General features: G+C 49.7%; 1 protein-coding gene and 1 long non-coding RNA gene across 3 annotated transcripts in view; both read right to left on the bottom strand.

Annotated features, from left to right (window-relative positions):
• Positions 1–163: 163 nt before the first annotated feature.
• The window catches only part of Itpkc (inositol-trisphosphate 3-kinase C), a 21,386-nt gene continuing 4,741 nt past the window's right edge, over positions 164–16,808 (bottom strand). The window contains exons 2-7 of one of the 2 annotated variants that reach the window (XM_050129058.1): positions 11,975–12,077; positions 10,317–10,530; positions 7,166–7,370; positions 5,772–5,873; positions 5,090–5,161; positions 164–1,495 (exon numbers count right to left, since the gene is read on the bottom strand). In XM_050129058.1, coding sequence (XP_049985015.1) covers positions 1,292–1,495; positions 5,090–5,161; positions 5,772–5,873; positions 7,166–7,370; positions 10,317–10,530; positions 11,975–12,077 — 900 coding nt within the window. In that variant the 3' untranslated portion in view covers positions 164–1,291. The remainder of the gene's footprint in view (positions 1,496–5,089; positions 5,162–5,771; positions 5,874–7,165; positions 7,371–10,316; positions 10,531–11,974; positions 12,078–16,808) is intronic. The other variant, XM_050129059.1, reaches the window with a different exon arrangement.
• Positions 7,379–10,310, bottom strand: LOC126492573 (uncharacterized). Its single transcript, XR_007589638.1, has 3 exons — positions 10,164–10,310; positions 10,070–10,105; positions 7,379–10,012 (listed from the first exon to the last, which is right to left on the bottom strand). It is a non-coding gene; the product is annotated as an uncharacterized lncRNA (long non-coding RNA).

Genomic DNA, 16,808 nt, shown 5'->3' with positions numbered 1-16,808 from the left:
AATCTAAAAAAATTAATGGCATTTTGGGGTCTTAAATGAGTGAGCGACCTCCTCAGCCTTCCTCTCCCAAGGTAACCACTACCCCATTATCCCACCCCAGCATGAAGGCCCAAGAATATGAATTTGAGTCCACATACCCAGATGCCAAGAAAATTCCACAGCATTGACTTTGTCCTGTTTATTGGGGTGCCATTGTGGGCGGGAGGACCAATAAAGTCATTTTGCCTGGATTCACTGACACCACCCCAGCTAACTATCTCGTTTATAAATATATATAAAGTCAGTAGAAAAGGAAGACATGTTGGCCCTGGAAGACGTTAGGCCTTAGGGAAGAGGTAGGTAGGTTCCTGTCCTCACCAAGCCCATCTGTGTGGGCCAAGAAGCCAAGGTTCTGGAGAGGTGCTGCATCACAGAGACAGAGTGGCTTCTGCCCCGTTCCAGAGTACTCCAGTCTTTGGTTAGAACCAGGTAGCCCATGGCAAGGGCCAGAAGCCCCACTCACTTGTGCTTCTGGGCAACCTGGCAGTTCATTCTGTGTGTGGGTAGGGACACTTACACAGTGAAGCAAGGCAGCTCTAGTTCCCAAGGAGAAACCTCCTCCCCTGCCTCACTGGAGAGCCCCGGGGTCTGGGCAGAAGGAAGAGGCCCTGAGGCCAGAGCTAGTGCACCAAGGAAGGAAGACGGTTACAGTGCTGGCACAGGTGGACGTGGTTGTGGTCTGGCTCTGCAGCAGCCTGAAGAGTCCACAGAGGAACAAGGGATCCTTCCAGGCCTCAGCACGGAGGAGGATGAGCTGTGTTCCCACACTGTAGCATCAGGCCTAGGGCAGCATCAGCAGGTGTCCCATGTCACACCCTCCTCTCAGCACTTGAATTACATCCAGGTGAGGCTGTCACTGCCCTAGGTGGAAGTAGCTCCTGCAGGTCTTCACAAATATGCCTGATCCTCTGGGGAGCAGAAGCTAACCTGTTGAGGCTCTGCGCTCAGAAAGCCAGCTCAGGGAGGGTTCGTGGTTCTAGCCATGGCCCCTGGTACTCCCCTGGAAGCTTCCTAGCTGATCAGGATACGCCATTCATGTTCTGCTAATTCTTTCTATGCCTCTACCTGTCTTGTTCCCCACTTATAAGGGAGCCCAGTGTTTCCAGGTCCCCCAAAGCTGAGACCACACTGATCTGGTGACACCTTGAAGTACCTCATCTTCCATCAGCAGCCTCAAGCCCGACAATATCTTAGGGCTCCTCCAGCCAGACACATGCTATCTTGCAAGTGAGCCTAGCAGCAGCAGATGAGATCAGCTCTGGGCCAGCCCCTGAAGGAGGTGGATCAAATTGTCCAAACCCCAGAGGTAGCCATCCTCACGGTTGCCCTCGGCCCAGGGCAGCCTGTGACTGAGCGTTTGGTGGTCAGGCAGGGTCACTGTCTTGCCGAAGTCAATCATCCAGACCTTGGCCAGGCCAGTGTGGTCTTGCACAAAGAGAAGGGAGCTGCCCACCACCTGTAATAGTGAGATAGAAGAGGTTAGAGGAGCAGGCACCACCAGTCTACTCCCCAATGAGCAGTAAAGCAGACACTCAGGAATCAGGCTGCCCATGTTCAGATCCTGACTCTGCTACTTCTAGGCTATGTAGCCTTAGGCAAGCATTTTACCCTCTCTGTGGCTCTGCTTCCACAGATGCAAACAGAATAACAGTATAATTTACACACTCAAGGCATTTCAAATAGTTCCTAGAACACAACAAATACACAATAAATGTTACAAGTTATCATGTGTGTGTGTATTCTGGGATGGCCCAGAGCTTCCAACAAGCTAAGCAGGAGTTCACAGCTAAGTTACACCCCAGCCCATTGCCTCCGTTTTCTATCTCTCATTTTTTGTTTGTCTGATAGGGTCTTAAATAGTCCCAGATGGCCGTCAGCTATCTATACAGCCAAGAATCCCCTTAACTTGAGATCCTCCTGCCTCCACCTCCCCCCTGTGCTGGCATGAACTCCCAGCCCGACTGCTTCCTCTTCCCGGGTGCTAGAACAGTGTGAACCAGCACTCTGGGCTATTTGCTGTCATCATTTTTTAAGCCACAGCACAAACTCAAATGGTATCAGGGTTGTGACTGGGTCAGAGAACTCAGATCAGATAGAAGAGAGAGAGGGAAAACTTTCTCCAGAATAGGGCAGTGGCTTATTATGCCCAGTGGGCTGTGGCTGATGACGTTAGGCAAGTGGCTTCCTTCCTTTGGCTTTGGTGTCCTGTCTGTAGAATGGGGAAGTTGGTAACACTACTTCCTGGGGTCACATAGCACCTTACAACCCACAGGCTCAGAAAGTGCCTCCCAGTGTCTGCCTTGAAATACACCTGGTGGGGCTGTGCACACCTCAGTGGGGGCTGTGCACACCTCGGTGGGGGCTGTGCACACCTCGGTGGGGGTTGTTAGTGGTGCTTGGATTTACTTGTCTTAGATACAGTCACTGCTGAGCAGGTGTGGTGACACATGTCCACAATCCAAGCATTTGTAAGGCAGATGCAGAAGGACAGCCACAAATCTGAGGTTAACCCCGGCTAGGTAGTAAGCCCCAGGCTGCCAAAGCTCCAGAGTAATAAAAAGTTGTCTCAAAAAAGACACTAAACAGTCATGGTGACACAACACACACCTTTAATTCCAACACTCAGAAGGCAGAGACAAGCTCAAGTCTACGAGCTCAAGGCCAGCCTAGGCTACAAAGTAGAACTCTACCTCAAAACCAAATGGCCCGGTGAGATGGCTCAAAACAAACCTGATGACCTAAGCTCAAGTCCTGGGCCCGCACGGCAGAAGAGGGAAATGACTCCACAAGAGTGCCATGGCACATACACACCCCATCCGACATTCACATACTCCAAAGTCAACAGGGAGTTATGCTTTTTTGTTTTGTTTTTTGAGACAGGATTTCTCTGTGTAGTGTTGATGCCTGTCCTGGAACTTGCTCTGTAGCCCAGGCTGGCCTTGAACTCACAGATATCCACCTGCCTCTGCCTCCCAAGTACTGGGACTAAAGGCATGTGCCTAAAGTTACGCTTTCTTATAAACAAACAAACAAACAGCTGCTGCCTTCCCTTCATCTAATGTAGGTTTCACAAGGCCCCCGCACCTCCATCTGTCTTACAGCAGGTTTCAACACTGCCCTGCTCCCAGACCTCAGTTCCTGGCCAGGTGAACAGGAGCCTGTCTGGAGAGTCAGATGCTGCCAGGCCTCATGATTACAGGCCTTAGTCTTAGCTACTTGGGAAGCTGAGGCAGGAGGACAGAAAATATTCAAGGCCTATAGCCTCGATCAGAGTGAGCTCAAGGGTAACCTGGGCAACGTAAGAACTGTCTCAAAATAAGACCTTAAAGAGGCTAACCTAGTCTACACAATGAGTGTGGGGCTATATTTCAGTTGGTAGCATGTCTGCCCCTAAGCATGGTGACACACATCCACAACCCCACACTCAGGAGGTGGAGGCAGAAGGATCAAGAGTCCAGGCCATCCTCAGCTACACATCGAATTCCAGGCCAGCCGGGGCTATATAAACCCATCTCAATAAAATAGTGGAGGGTGTGAGGCTGGAATGTAGCTCAGTGGTAGAGCACTTGCCTGGCAGACATGAGATCCTGGGTTCAAATCCCCAGCACCAAACAGAAAAGAGGCAGACACCACTCAGGCCTGGATACTGCTGCATGTAGATACTGGCAAGCATCTAGGACTGCTATGTCTTAGGGAAACTAGAAATGCCAATTTCTATGTGAAATTTCATATTTCAGATGGAGGCAAGACACTAGGCCATCAAAACCAAACAGAAGGAGAGGAGAGGCCTCGACTTCCACATGAAGCCTGAAGATAGTAACAGGGACATTTGATCAAAACAAACATGATGATGACAGCTGGCACTCATGATGGTTTACCATGGGCTGGGCTCTAACCTACTTAACCTTCATCAGTGTCCACATGGCTGCCGCTGTCACTCACACTCCAGGAGCCTCCCGGAGTGGCTGCTCGGGCTTAGGAGGCTAAGGAGAGGCAGAGCTGGGACCGAGACTTGTACAGGCATGACTTCCAGCTCAGGGCTTTCTAGAAAAGTCAGAGAAGGGGGGAAAGGGCTGAGGGGCAGAGGAAGAGCCTGGGGGAAAGAAGGAGGTGCCATCACTTCTCTGACTAGCAAACAGCTGCTGATCATCCAAGCTGCCTGAGAGACACAGGGTGACACCACGCATAGTGGCAGACAACTACAATCCTAGCACTTGTGAAGGCTGAGGCAACAGGATCGGGAGTTCTAGGCTGCCCTAGGCAGCACAGCAAGCTTGAGGCCAACCTGAGTTATGTGAAACCCACAAAAAAAAAAAAAAAAAAAAAAAAGACACCCTCAGGTCTGGCATGATGGCACAGTGGGTAGGACACGAGCTGCCAAGTCTGGTGACCTGAGTTTGCTCTCCAGGACCCACACGCTAGAAGGAGAAAACAGACCATCACGTGTCCTCTGTCCTCCCACAAATAAAGAAAATCATGGAAAGAGCAATGCTAAGAGAAAGGCTAGGAGCAGAAAGAAAAGGCAAGAACCGCATGTCAAGGGAGGCACCTAGAGACACACCATTAAGTCACACACTGCTTCCGCTTCTAAGAACCCTGAGTACAGATCTTGAATGTTGCTTCCCAGTGACTCGCAACCCTCAGCAGTCCTAGGAGTGGGGATCATCACCCCGGCTGTGTCGACACATGAGACTGTCTGCGTGGAAGGCTGGGAGTGGTGCTCTTCCCTGTAATCCCTGCATGTGGGAGGCTAGGACAGGGAGATTGGGACTAGGAGGCCACTCTGGGCTACATGAGACTGTGTCTCAAAAGACCATGCCACTCTCCCAAAGGAAAGAAAGCAAGGACGGGGGATATGCTCAGCGCAGTGATTGAGAAACCCTGGTTTTGACTCCCAGCCCTGGAAATAGAGTCTGAGGAGAGACCAAAGTTACACAGAAGAGTCAGCCTCATCCCCAGACCGCCTGGCTTGAATCCATGCTCCCACTCCTCCCTGCCTGAATCCCCTAAACTGGAGGTCACATACACCTATGGCACCCAGGGCTCGCACCTCGTGGGTCTTGAAGAAGGGAGAGTTCTCCAGAGCCTTGCGGAGGTCCTCCAGTCGCGCCACGTACTTTCTCTGAGTGTGAGAGGGAGGGTGTGTCATTAGCAAAGAAATGCAGCAAGCCCTTGGTGAGCCACCTTGAGATGAGACTTCACCCTGTCATCCTGGACAGTCAGTCAAGGTGGGGTAAAGGGAACCAAGGAAGTGGCGGGAAGAGGGAGTACTGGCGTGAAGCCATTAAGGTGGTGCACACAAGAGTGAGACAGATGAAATGAGTTCCACCAATCCCCATAGCTCCCCCATGAGGTGGAGTCAGTTTCCCCTTCCCCCAAGCTGGGCTTGGTCTCTCTCATGATAGGACCTGTTCTTCCCAACAGAATGTGGTCTTGCTATCTATGCCTAGACACCAGGGGACCTCACACAAAACACCTGCTATCTTAGCTTCCTGCTCCCATGGTGAGAACAGCACGGGCTAGCCTGCTATATTGAACAGACAGAATAAGACTGTGAACCAAGGTAGACATAAAAGCCAGCTAGTCTCAGCCAAGCCACCAGCTGACGGCAGACTCTGAGCAAGACTGGCCAGGAGCAGGCCAGCCCAACCTAGCCCAGCCCAAAGCAAGGGAACATGACTCAGAAGCAACAATAAATGGTGGCTAGGTCAGGAGATGAGTGCCCCACTCACCAGGAGCCCAAGGTCTCCATCTACAAAGTCTTCCAGCACCTTCGTCACCTGCTCCAGTGCTTGTGTCTTCTTGAAGTTGGTGTTGCAGGTCCCATCGGCCTTCTGCAAAGCAAGAGGTGAAGTGCAGTCACGTGTGCTGCTTCACCCCAACGCTGGGCAACCTCAGGTACCCCTAGGGTACCCCACCAGCCAAGATAACCCCTACTCAGGGCAAAGAGTCCACCTGCCTGGCCCAACGCGACCCAGTCCCCTGCCACACTTTTATGTAACCTGTCCTCCCACATCTAACAAAACAGTCACGGCTGAGCTCATCTTGCAAAACAGGCTGTTAGGGGACTGGGAGCTGGCTTCAGCCGCGATTCTGCTTCTGTCTAGCGGAGCAGCTAGAGCCAGTCCATCAACTGAGTCCTGTGTATCTGAGGCTGACTGAAAAACTCCCAGCGGAGCTCAGGTTAGCCTTGAACTCCTGGTTCTCCTGCCTCCTTCTCCCAAGTGTACTACCTCATTCAACTTGACAAGACCTACTACGCGCCTCAGCCTCAGAGGCCTCGTGTGTTGGTATCTACTTCCTAGACACTGGGCATGTAGGACCTGGGGCCCACAAAATAAATGAGCAAAAGTTCTTTGCGCTTCAAACTCCTAATCCCTGCTTCAACTTCCCAAGTGCTGGGGTTACAGACATGAGCCACCACACCTGGCCACTTTCGCTTATTGACTATGTGATTAATTATTCAAACAGATGAGGGGTGGAGATCTGAGCCAAGCATCTCCTTCATACGTGCTAGGCAAGTGCTCTATTACCACGCTATAGCTCCTGTCTTTATTTGGTTAGTATTGTTTGTGTAGTGCTAAGAATTGAACCCAGGGCCTCACACAAACTTAGTCTTCTAACACTGAGCCACACCCCCCAGGCCTCTTTTTTCTCTTTTAGCTTTTCAGGACACGGCTGGTCCTGAACTTACGCTGTAACTCGGATTGAAGCCACTTGCCCTTCTGCCTTAACCTCTTCATGGGGAGGGAAGGTGTGAGCTATGATGCCCAGCTTTCCAAGTCTATTTAATTTATGGAATATAACTTCAAAGACCCTTCCAGCCACTTCGTTCCAGAATGGAGGGAAGAGGGTCAGGGAAGCCAGGGACACAGAAAAGTCTGGACTTGGGGAAAGAGAAGCTGGTATATGAAGATGTCCTAGTAGATAAAGAAACCTCACTTGCCTCTGCTACACGCAGGGATGGGAAGTGGGGCCTTCCCCACACCGGGCTGTCTGGACTCTGCAGACATGGGTCTGCTTCCTTCTAGTATCCCCTGCCACCCATGCTCCATATGAAGCCAGTCCACTGCTCCAGTCCCAGAACTCCGAGTGTCAAACAAGCTGGCTTTCTCCTGGCCCTCACCTTGATGCCTTCTATCCGGAAGCCGAGGGTGGAAGTTGAGCTCAGGGTCTCCCTCCACTGCATATATCGGGGCTTGGTGACTGCACCCTGAGCATGCTCCTCAGGAGTGGGGGCCGCAGGGTCCACTGCCACCATCTTCTCATACATATCTTTCCGGGGCCTGGGCCGCTCTCGTGCCTTCACCAGCTCCTCTTCCAGGTAGGTCCTGAGCACACAGGATGTGACAGAGCAAACCATTAGGCACAGAGCTGGAAGGCTCGCACTTCCTGGCGGGGATGGAGGCTCAGGCCTTTGAGCCCAGCACTTGGAGGCAGATGCTGGCCTGTGAGTTCAAGGCCAACCAGAGACGTGTAGTGAGACTATCTCAAAACAACAGAACAAACAAAACCCAGTAAACTGCACAAGTTAAAACAACAAAGCTTATGGGAGAAAACAGGAGAATGGTTTCATGCTGTTTAATAGACAAAGACTCTTCACACACAAGGCCATTAACGATGGCAAACAAAACAAAACAACGTCTGACATTCTGCTTATTGGCGCTTGGCTGGGCTGTCACTTATCTAAAACACTGGGGACCAGGAGTTGAAGAGACGGCTTAGCAGTTGAGAGCGCTGTGCTCTTTCGGAGGACCCGAGTTCCAGTCCCAGCGCCACAAAGTGGGTCACAAGTATCGGCAGCTCCAGTCCCAAGGGATCTAACACCCTCTTCTGGGCTCTTTGGGTATAAGGCACACAAATACATGTGCAGGCACAACATCCGCACACATAATAAAAAATTCCCAGCACCCACATGGCAGTTTACAACTGTCTGTGTGACTCCAGGTCCAGAGGATCTGAAGCCCTCTTCTGGACTCCTTGGGCACAAGGTACACACAATGGTACAGACACAAACCAGGCCCACACATAAAATTTAATAAATAAATAAAAGGAAAATTAAAATAAAAAATACTTGGAACCAAAATTACTTCCGATTTTGAGGTTTTCAGATTTTCGAATTATTGTATAAAGTTTCCAATTTCACAGCAAATTTTTTAAATTTTAAAAATTTCAGATTTTTAAAAACATGTACTTTTACTGCAGAGGGAACATGCTTATGTGGCTAAGGGGACAGTTTTCAGGAGCTGGTTGTTTGTACACCACACGGGTCCTGGGGGTGGAACTCAGGCTGGCTGGCTGGGTGGCATGAGCGCTTACCCAGTGAGTTGTCTCATAAGCCTCACCAGAGTTTTCTTATTTAACTTTGAAACAGGGTTTCACTATGTGGCCTTCCTGGTCTGGAACTACTGTTTAGACCAGGCTAGCCTCAAATTCATAGAGATCCAACTGCCTCTGCCTTCTGAGAGCTGGAATTAAAGGCAAGACTTCTTATCTATTTTGTTATTTATCTGTGAGTCTGTGTGGATATATGGACGCCATGTGCACGAAGGAGCCCTCGGAAGCCAGCAGCAGGCAGAGAGGCCCTGGGGCTGGAGGTGCCAGCTGCTGTGCCACCACATGGGCGCTAGGAAGAGCACCAAGTGTCTGTAACCTGCCCCGACTGGGAGAGGGTTCGAGGAAAGAACAAAGATTTTTCTTATTAGAATTAATGGTATTAAGAGAGTGTAATGACAAATGCAAGGCCATGGCTTTGGTCCTCGGTTCCAGGGGAAAAAAAGAGAAAACGGGAAATTTAGAAAATATACCTCTCTTTCTCTCTCTCTCTCTCTCTCTCTCTCTCTCTCTCTCTCTCTCTCTCTCTCTCGTGTGCGCATTATATGTACGTAAAACAAAGGATTTATATACAGAATATGAAATAAAAAAGAGAAAGAATGGTGGTTGTAGTTTGAAAACAATGGCCCCCAAAGGGAGTGGCCTTGTTGGAGGAAGTGTGTCACTGTGGAGGTGGCTTTGAGTTCTCGTGTGCTCAAGCTACTCACAGAGTCACAGTTGACTTTATGTTGCCTTCTGATCAAGATGTAGCCAGCACCATGTCTGCCAGCAGGCCACCATGCTTCCTGTCCTGATAATGGACTGAACCTATGAAACCATAGCGAGCCACCCCAATTAAATGTTTTCTTTCATAAGAGTTGCGGTGGTCATGGTGTCTCTTCACAGCAATAGAAACCCTAAGACCATGTTGTATATTTACAATGTTAACACTTAGGAGGCAGAGGCAGGAGGATTGCCATAAGTCTGAGACTAGCTGAATCTACATACTGAATTCCACACCAGCCATGGCTATACAACAGATCTGGTCTCAAAAACAAAAGTAAAAAACAAACAAACCCAGGGCTGTGGATGTAGTTCAGTGATGTAGCTAACAGGGCTTGCCCAGCATTAACAAAGCCCTACATTCAACCCCCAGCACCAACATAAAACAAAAGACAGTATTGACTGAGGAACCACTACAACCAAAGTGAGTCCTTAGCTCTAGGAACTAATAATCAAATAAGTAAAACTCTGGCTTAGGGGCTGGGAATGTGGCTCAGTTGGCAGGCTACCTGCCTAACATGCACAAAGCCCTCGGGGTCTCATCGTCAGCATAAACCTCAAGGTGTCATATGTCTGCAATCATAGATAACATTTAGGCGGTGAAGCCCGGAGGACCTGACACTCAAGGCTATCCTTGGCTACACAGCCAGGTTGAGTTGAGACCAGCCTGGGTTACAGGAAATACTCTCAAAAAGAAAAAGAAAACAGTAACAAAAAATACACAAATACAATGTAATTCCATTATATATCCAGTAGTTTAAGTTAATGAAACAAGTGATACCAAGATAGAACCAAGAATACCAAGAAGGAACAGCAGGCCTGTACACCTGGAACCCTCATGGCAGGCCTGCACACCTGGAACCCTCACACCTGGAACCTCACGGCAGGACTGCACACCTGGAACCCTCACACCTGGAACCCTCACACCTGGAACCCTCATGGCAGGCCTGCACACCTGGAACCCTCACACCTGGAACCCTCATGGCAGGCCTGCACACCTGGAACCCTCACACCTGGAACCCTCACACCTGGAAGCATCACGGCAGGCCAGCACACCTGGAACCTTCATGCACCACTGGCAGGAACACACACTGATATAGGTACTTTGAATTGATTTGTCCCTCTTTTCAAAATTATCCACCACCTTCCCTGACCTTGTCCCATGGCTGCCCCAATCCCACCTGCTGCCCATCTTGCAGTCCATGATAGAGGGGCCCTCAAAGTCTGCCAGGAGATCTTCCATCTGATTGAAGGCCTGCCCATCCCGATGCACCATGCCATAATAAGCAGGCACAAAAGGCCGCAGGGGGTCTCCCATCAGCTGTTCCAGGCTGCGCTGCTCACACTGACAGAAACGTTTCAGAATCCGACCATCCTCACCGGCCTGGAAGTTCCCTGTGTGAAGCAAGACCAAGAAGAGACTGCGTCAGACCGAGACCTGCCACCCGCTATTTCCCGGTATGTATCATACCAGCCATTGCCATCTTTTGGACACCCCAGCAATGCTGTCTCTCCCTCCCTTTCTGTTGTTTTTGTTCTGAGACAGATGGCCTTGAACTCAAAGATCCCCGTGCTGGGACTAAAGGCTGGTGTGCCCAGCTCACGCCTGGCTTTAGATGGATTTATTTCTACTTATTTCTACTCTCCGTTGTTTATTCAGGGTCTTATTTACAGCATATACCATTATTTATTTTGTAATTTTAGAAAATATTTATTTTTACTTTTATATGTATGGATATGTGAGAGTGTTCACAGAGGCCAGAAGGAGGCATCTGATCCCCCAGAGCTGGAGTTACAAGTGACTGCAAGCTGCCCAGCATGGATGCTGGAACCCAACACAGGCCTCTAAGAGCAATGCATGCTCTTAACCACTGAGCCACCTCATCAGATCCAATTTCGTAATTTAAAAAATGTTTCATTATTATTCTGTGTGAACCTGTGCATGGTGCGATTAGGGGCGAGTCTGTGCCAAGATAATCTTGTGGAGGCGGTTCTCTCCTTCAACATCTACATGGCTTCCAGGGGTTCAGCTCAGGTCATCAGGCTTGCACAGAGAATGCCTATATTCGATGAGCCATCTCACACCAGCCCTGTTTTGTAATTTTGAATGAGTGATCTTGTCTTCTGAGGGAACTCTGTGAGATCTGAGTTGACAACATGGCTCTCCACAAGAGACCTGCATTTGATTCTCCAGGGACCAGCCACTTGGGTCTATCTAAATTAATTCTGGCTAGACACTGTGACTTGAACCTATAGTCCCAGAAATTAGAAGGCTCAGGTGAGAGGACTGACACACAGTGAATTCAAGGCAAGTGTCAACTTCACAACAAGACTCTAGGGAAATACTTTTCACAGTACTGGCATTATCTGGAGCACATACATGGAGAAGGTGGAATTCCAAATTTTTTTTTTTTTTTTTTTGACAAAAGGGACAGTTTTGCTTTGCTTTGTTGGTCTTGCTATGTAGCCCAGGCTGGTCTTTATTTTGGCAATCCCCTACCTTAGCCTTCTAAACGCTGGGATTATAAACACGTGCCACACCAGGTGTGGGGGTGCAATCTTTTAATCCCAGCATTTGGGAGGCAGGAGCAGGAGGATCTTTGAGTCCAAGGCCAATCTGGTCTACAGAGTAAATTCTAGGCCAGCTAGGGCAACAGAGTCTCAAAACAAATAGTTAAGATACTGACTAGGCCAACTGTTTCCCCTAGCAGCCCCGTAGGGTGGGGACTGTCACCGCGGTGATAGAAAAGACACTGAATCTACACAGAGCAGAGCTTTCCCTAGTCCGCACACCCGTGCCAAGCTCTGCCTGTCTGTCTACCCTTTCCCCCAGTCTCACCAGCATGTCCGGAAAGCTGGACCCAAGGGTAGTGGTGCTTATGGAAGGAGACCATGAAGGGCGAGTATTTCAGAACCGTCTTCAATTTCTTCCAGGGTTTGCTCTGTAGGGAGGGTGAGCATGAGGTATGGTCAAGGTCAGGGAAGTACCCTCCTGGGGGCTTCATGGGGCTATGGTCCCCAAGCTTATTGGGGTCATAGAACCCCACTTCGTCCAGAGACCATAAGACTAGCTCGTGGGGAAGAGTCTGCCTCTATTACTTTTTTGCCATATCAGGAAAGATAGGGTAGGCTAGGTCTGGTTACTGTAGCAATCACCAAATCCATATACCTTAAAACCCACAGTCACCAAATGTGAAGCCAAGCTTCTAAATAAGGCCAGATATGGAGCAAACCATAGAGGCAGGAGCAGAGGAATAAAGGCCAACCAGAGAGAGACACAAGGCAGATGATAGTGACCAACAGAGGGCTGGTCACCAAAGGTTCTGGCTTGTCCTCTTTTTTTTTTTGGTTTTTTCGAGACAGGGTTTCTCTGTGGTTTTTTTTGGAGCCTGTCCAGGAACTAGCTCTTGTAGACCAGGCTGGTCTCGAACTCACAGAGATCCGCCTGACTCTGCCTCCCAAGTGCTGGGATTAAAGGCGTGCGCCACCACCACCCAGCTGTCCTCTTTTTTTTTTTAATTTATTTATTGTGTCTATAGTGTTCTATCTGCATGTATTCCTGCACTCCAGAAGAGGGCATCAGATATCATTACAGATGGTTGTGAGCCACCATATGGTGGCTGGAAACTGAACTCAGGACCTCTGGAAGAGCTGTTGTCGGTGCTCTTAACCACTGAGTTATCTCTCCAGCCACCCCTGCCTTTTTAAATTTATTTATTTTTATTTTATTGGTGTTTTGTCTGTGTGAGGGTGTTGGATCCTGGAGTTACAGACAGTTGTGAGCTGCCCCATGAGTGCTGGGAGTTGAATCTGGATCCTCTGGAAACCACTGTGCCTCTCCAGCTCCCTCTTTGTCCTCTTGAACTGAGGTTATGGACTTGCTGTGCCAGTGAACTGTGACAGGAAGTGCTACTTCCAGGTGGAAGCTGCTAGCCAATTCAGATGCTCCATGTTCAACTCCATACTGGAGGTGGGGAGCTGGGCAAGGGAACACGCCTCGGCCCCTAAAGGGGGACAGCACAGAGCAGGACCCCCAGCCCACAAAAAAGGTAAACTTTTGCTGTTCTAAATCATTCAGATTTGGTGGCAATTTGTTACCATAGTAGATCTTTAAAAAAAAAAATTCAATCTGGTTTATAAAAGTTTTGCCTACATGCACATATGCGAACCATATGTAGCCTGGGGCCCATGGAGGTGAGAAGGCACCGACTCCCCTGAAACTGGAGTTTATGGATGGCTGTACACCATCATGTCTGGGAACCAAATCCAGGTCCTCTGTATGAGCAGGCGATCTGAACCCTGAGCCATCTCTCCAGCCCCACTGTATAGATAGGCTGGAGAGAAGGCGCAGAGGTTGAGCATGTAGTGTCCTTACAGAGGACCCCAGTTACCCACACTGGATATCACGGGGCAGCTCGCAACTGCCTGTAACTCCTGCTCCACAGGACTCAACACCTTTTTCTTGCCTCCATAGGCACGAAATTCATGTGCATCCTCCCCCCCAACACATGTAAAGACATAATTCCAAAAATAAAATCTCAGCAGGGCATGGCCCATACTTTTAATCCAATCCCAGTCAGACCTCTGTGAGTTCAAGGCCAGCCTGGTCTACACAGCTTCTAGGCCAGAGTGACCCCAGGAGACCGTGCTTCAAAAATAAATAAATAAAATACTCATTTACTCTGCTTTGTTTTTGTTTTCTGAGACAGAGTTTCTCTGAGTAGTCCTGGCTGTCCTGGAACTCTCTACCTAGAGCAGGCTGTCCTTGAACCCACAGAGATTCACCCGCCTGCCTGAGTGCTGGTGTCAGGAGATCCTCTTTCAGAATAACAAAAATTAGGGCCAGCTAGATGCTGGGGGTGGGAGGTGGGGGTAAAAGTGCTTGCTGGCAAACTGAAGACTTTCAGTTCAATCCCCAGAACCCACATACTGGAAGCAGAGAACCAGAAGCTGCCATTAGACCTAAACACAACAAATGTAATGAGAAAAAGAAAAACTACAGAAGAATAGTAGAGAGAGAGATGAAAGGAAAGAAAAAGAGTTTGGGGTGGAGGGAGAGTCCAGGAGAGGGATGCAACAGAAAACTAGAGAAGGGCTGGGGTGTAGCTCAGCAGAAGTGTGAAGACACAGCACAGGGCTCTGGACCTATTCCCATCACTGCTCAAAAGAAACACACAGCAGGCCCCAATCAACTCTTTCATGCTATTTCACGTCTGAATCAGGAGCGCAGCAAGCTTGGCGTGTGAACTGGGAGAGTCCATAGCCTACAGGGAAGGAAGCGTTCTGCTCACCCTGCACAGCCGCCAGGGTCAAGGACTGTTTTCTCTCCCAGCTCTCCACAGACCCAGACAGCAAACTGGAGGGAGCCAGGTGCTAAGCAGGGAGTCAGGGTGTAGGACAGCGTGGGATCCAGGAAGTGAGGAGATGATTAATCAAGGTTCCTGTTTACTAAGCACCTGGAACATTCCAGGCACCATGACAAAGACTCTGTGTGCCATACCCCATTTAATCCTAAAAACAGCCCCAGGAAGACTGTTGTCTGTGTCAAAGGAGAGGAAACCGACTCAGCGGTGAAGGCACTGGCCTAAGTCACCAGGCACAGCGCTGGGTTTCTGGTTCTATTCTCACCCCCTTGCCCTGGGGCTTACCCACTGCATTTCAGCTGGAGTGAAGCTTATGGGGAGGGAGACTGCTGGGTTACAAGTGTCTCTAGCACCTGGGGTGACACAGCAGGTGTCCCCAAACACAGTGCTTGGAATAAAGGTTACTTGACACTGTCTTTTATTATCATAAGCATGTAGTATCCTGTTTCCACCCGCCCCCAGTTCACCAGATGGAGATGACACCCCAGACCTCCTGCAAGCTCACCACAAGTGCTCCACCACTGAGCCACACCCCAGCTCCTCACTGGGGGATTCTAGGCAGGGGCTCTACCACTGAGTCACACCCCCAGCCCCTCACTGGGGGATTCTAGGCAGGGGCTCTACCCCTGAGCCACACTCCCAGCCCCTCACTGGGGGATTCTAGGCAGGGGCTCTTCTGAGCTACACTCCACGGGCCCTTCTCTTTTCAGTGTATCTTAATCAGGAAACAGCTTATCATGGTCTCAGCTCACACGTCCTCTCCTCCAGGAAGCCCTCTCTGATACCCTAAATCTAACCAACTGTATACCAGAGACTCCCACAACCCCCTAAGCTGCTCTCATCCAGCCCTGGCCACTCAAGCTGCTAGTATCTCTGGAGAGCATCTGTGTTTTGAGGGAGGCAGTTCCCTGTGAGTTCCAGGTCAATCTGGTCTATGTAGGAGTTCCAGGTCAGCCAGGACTACACGGTGAGACCCTGTCGTAACCCTGAGAGTTGGGAGGATAATGTTTTGGTCTCACATTTGTCTCTGAAGACTAAAAGGGGGTGTGTGTGTCTGTCTTGATTACTAGTATCCCCAGCAGCACAGGACTTCAGAAACAATTAAAATAGAACAGGATGGGGGCGGGGGGGGGGGTCAGTTAGGATTAGGAGTTCAAGCTACATAGTGGAGTTCAAGGCCAGCCTAAGCTATGGGACCTTGTTTTTAAAAACAAAAGGGGGGGGGGACATAGCTGGGACACCAAGGTCAGATGTGACTTCAAAATTAAAGAGAAGGAAGCAGGGGACGACACGTGCATGCAGGCAAGCAGCAGTGACCGGTGGATAGCGTGCATTCCGGCTGAAGGGTGGTGGGACAATTAGGACAGCAGAGGGTGGTCGCCTGAAGACAGGACCCAGCCTTGAGTTCCTGATGGCTTCAGGAAGGCTGAGGAAGGATCTTGATGGAGTGAGGCTACTAAAGGAGCTTCTGGAAAGATGAAGAATTCAAGATAAAGAAGCCTTAGAAAAAAGGCAAGATGACGACAGACGCACGGGTCAAAGGGGCTAACATGAAAAGCTTGAAACTCAGCTAGAAATGAGTCCAAAAGTGTGGTTTTGACTTGACTTAGCCAATACAAAGCACAAGATGCCTTTCTGTGTCTCAGTTTCTCCATCTATAAAACAAAGATGAAAAGAATGCTCATCTCATCTGGGACTCAGAGGCACACACAGTAGAGCTGCAGAGGTGGAGGACTTTAAGTTTCCAGGCCATCCTAGGCTACATAGTGAGACCCAATGTCAAAACAAATGGGAATAGAAAGAGATGGACCAGGGAGGGAGAGAGAAAGGGAGGACAGGCAAGGAAGCACTGTGTACAGGCTTGTAACCTCAGCTCCTTGAGAGACTGACTGAGGTAAGAGGATGGTAAGTTCAAGCCTGCCTGGGAGGCATACCAAGTTCAAGGCCTGGTAACATGGGAAAATCCTGCTCAAAGTAAACACTGAAAAAGAAGACTGGGAACATAGTTTAGTAGTATAGTGCCTGCTTAGCCTGCACAAGGTCCTAGGTTCATTCAGTTCCTCAGGGTCAATAACACAGAGAGAGAGAGTGGGAGGGGGGGGGGGAAGAGAGAGAGAGAGAGAGAGAGAGAGAGAGAGAGAGAGAGAGAGAGAGAGAGAGGTATATATATCAGGTGGAAAACATTCTAGGGAGAATGGGCAGCTCGTGCGGAAGCCCAGGGGTATCCCTATAGCCAGAAGGGGTGAGGCAGAGAAAAACAAAGCCAATGTAACCAGAAGGGAGCAAGCCTAGCAGCTGGTGCCAGAGGGG

The sequence above is a fragment of the Alexandromys fortis genome, unplaced genomic scaffold (assembly GCF_014885135.2).
Source record: "Alexandromys fortis isolate MF-2015 unplaced genomic scaffold, M_Fortis_MF-2015_v1.1 scaffold_293, whole genome shotgun sequence".
Taxonomy (NCBI): domain Eukaryota; kingdom Metazoa; phylum Chordata; class Mammalia; order Rodentia; family Cricetidae; genus Alexandromys; species Alexandromys fortis.
This window is presented reverse-complemented; position numbering and strand designations above follow the sequence as displayed.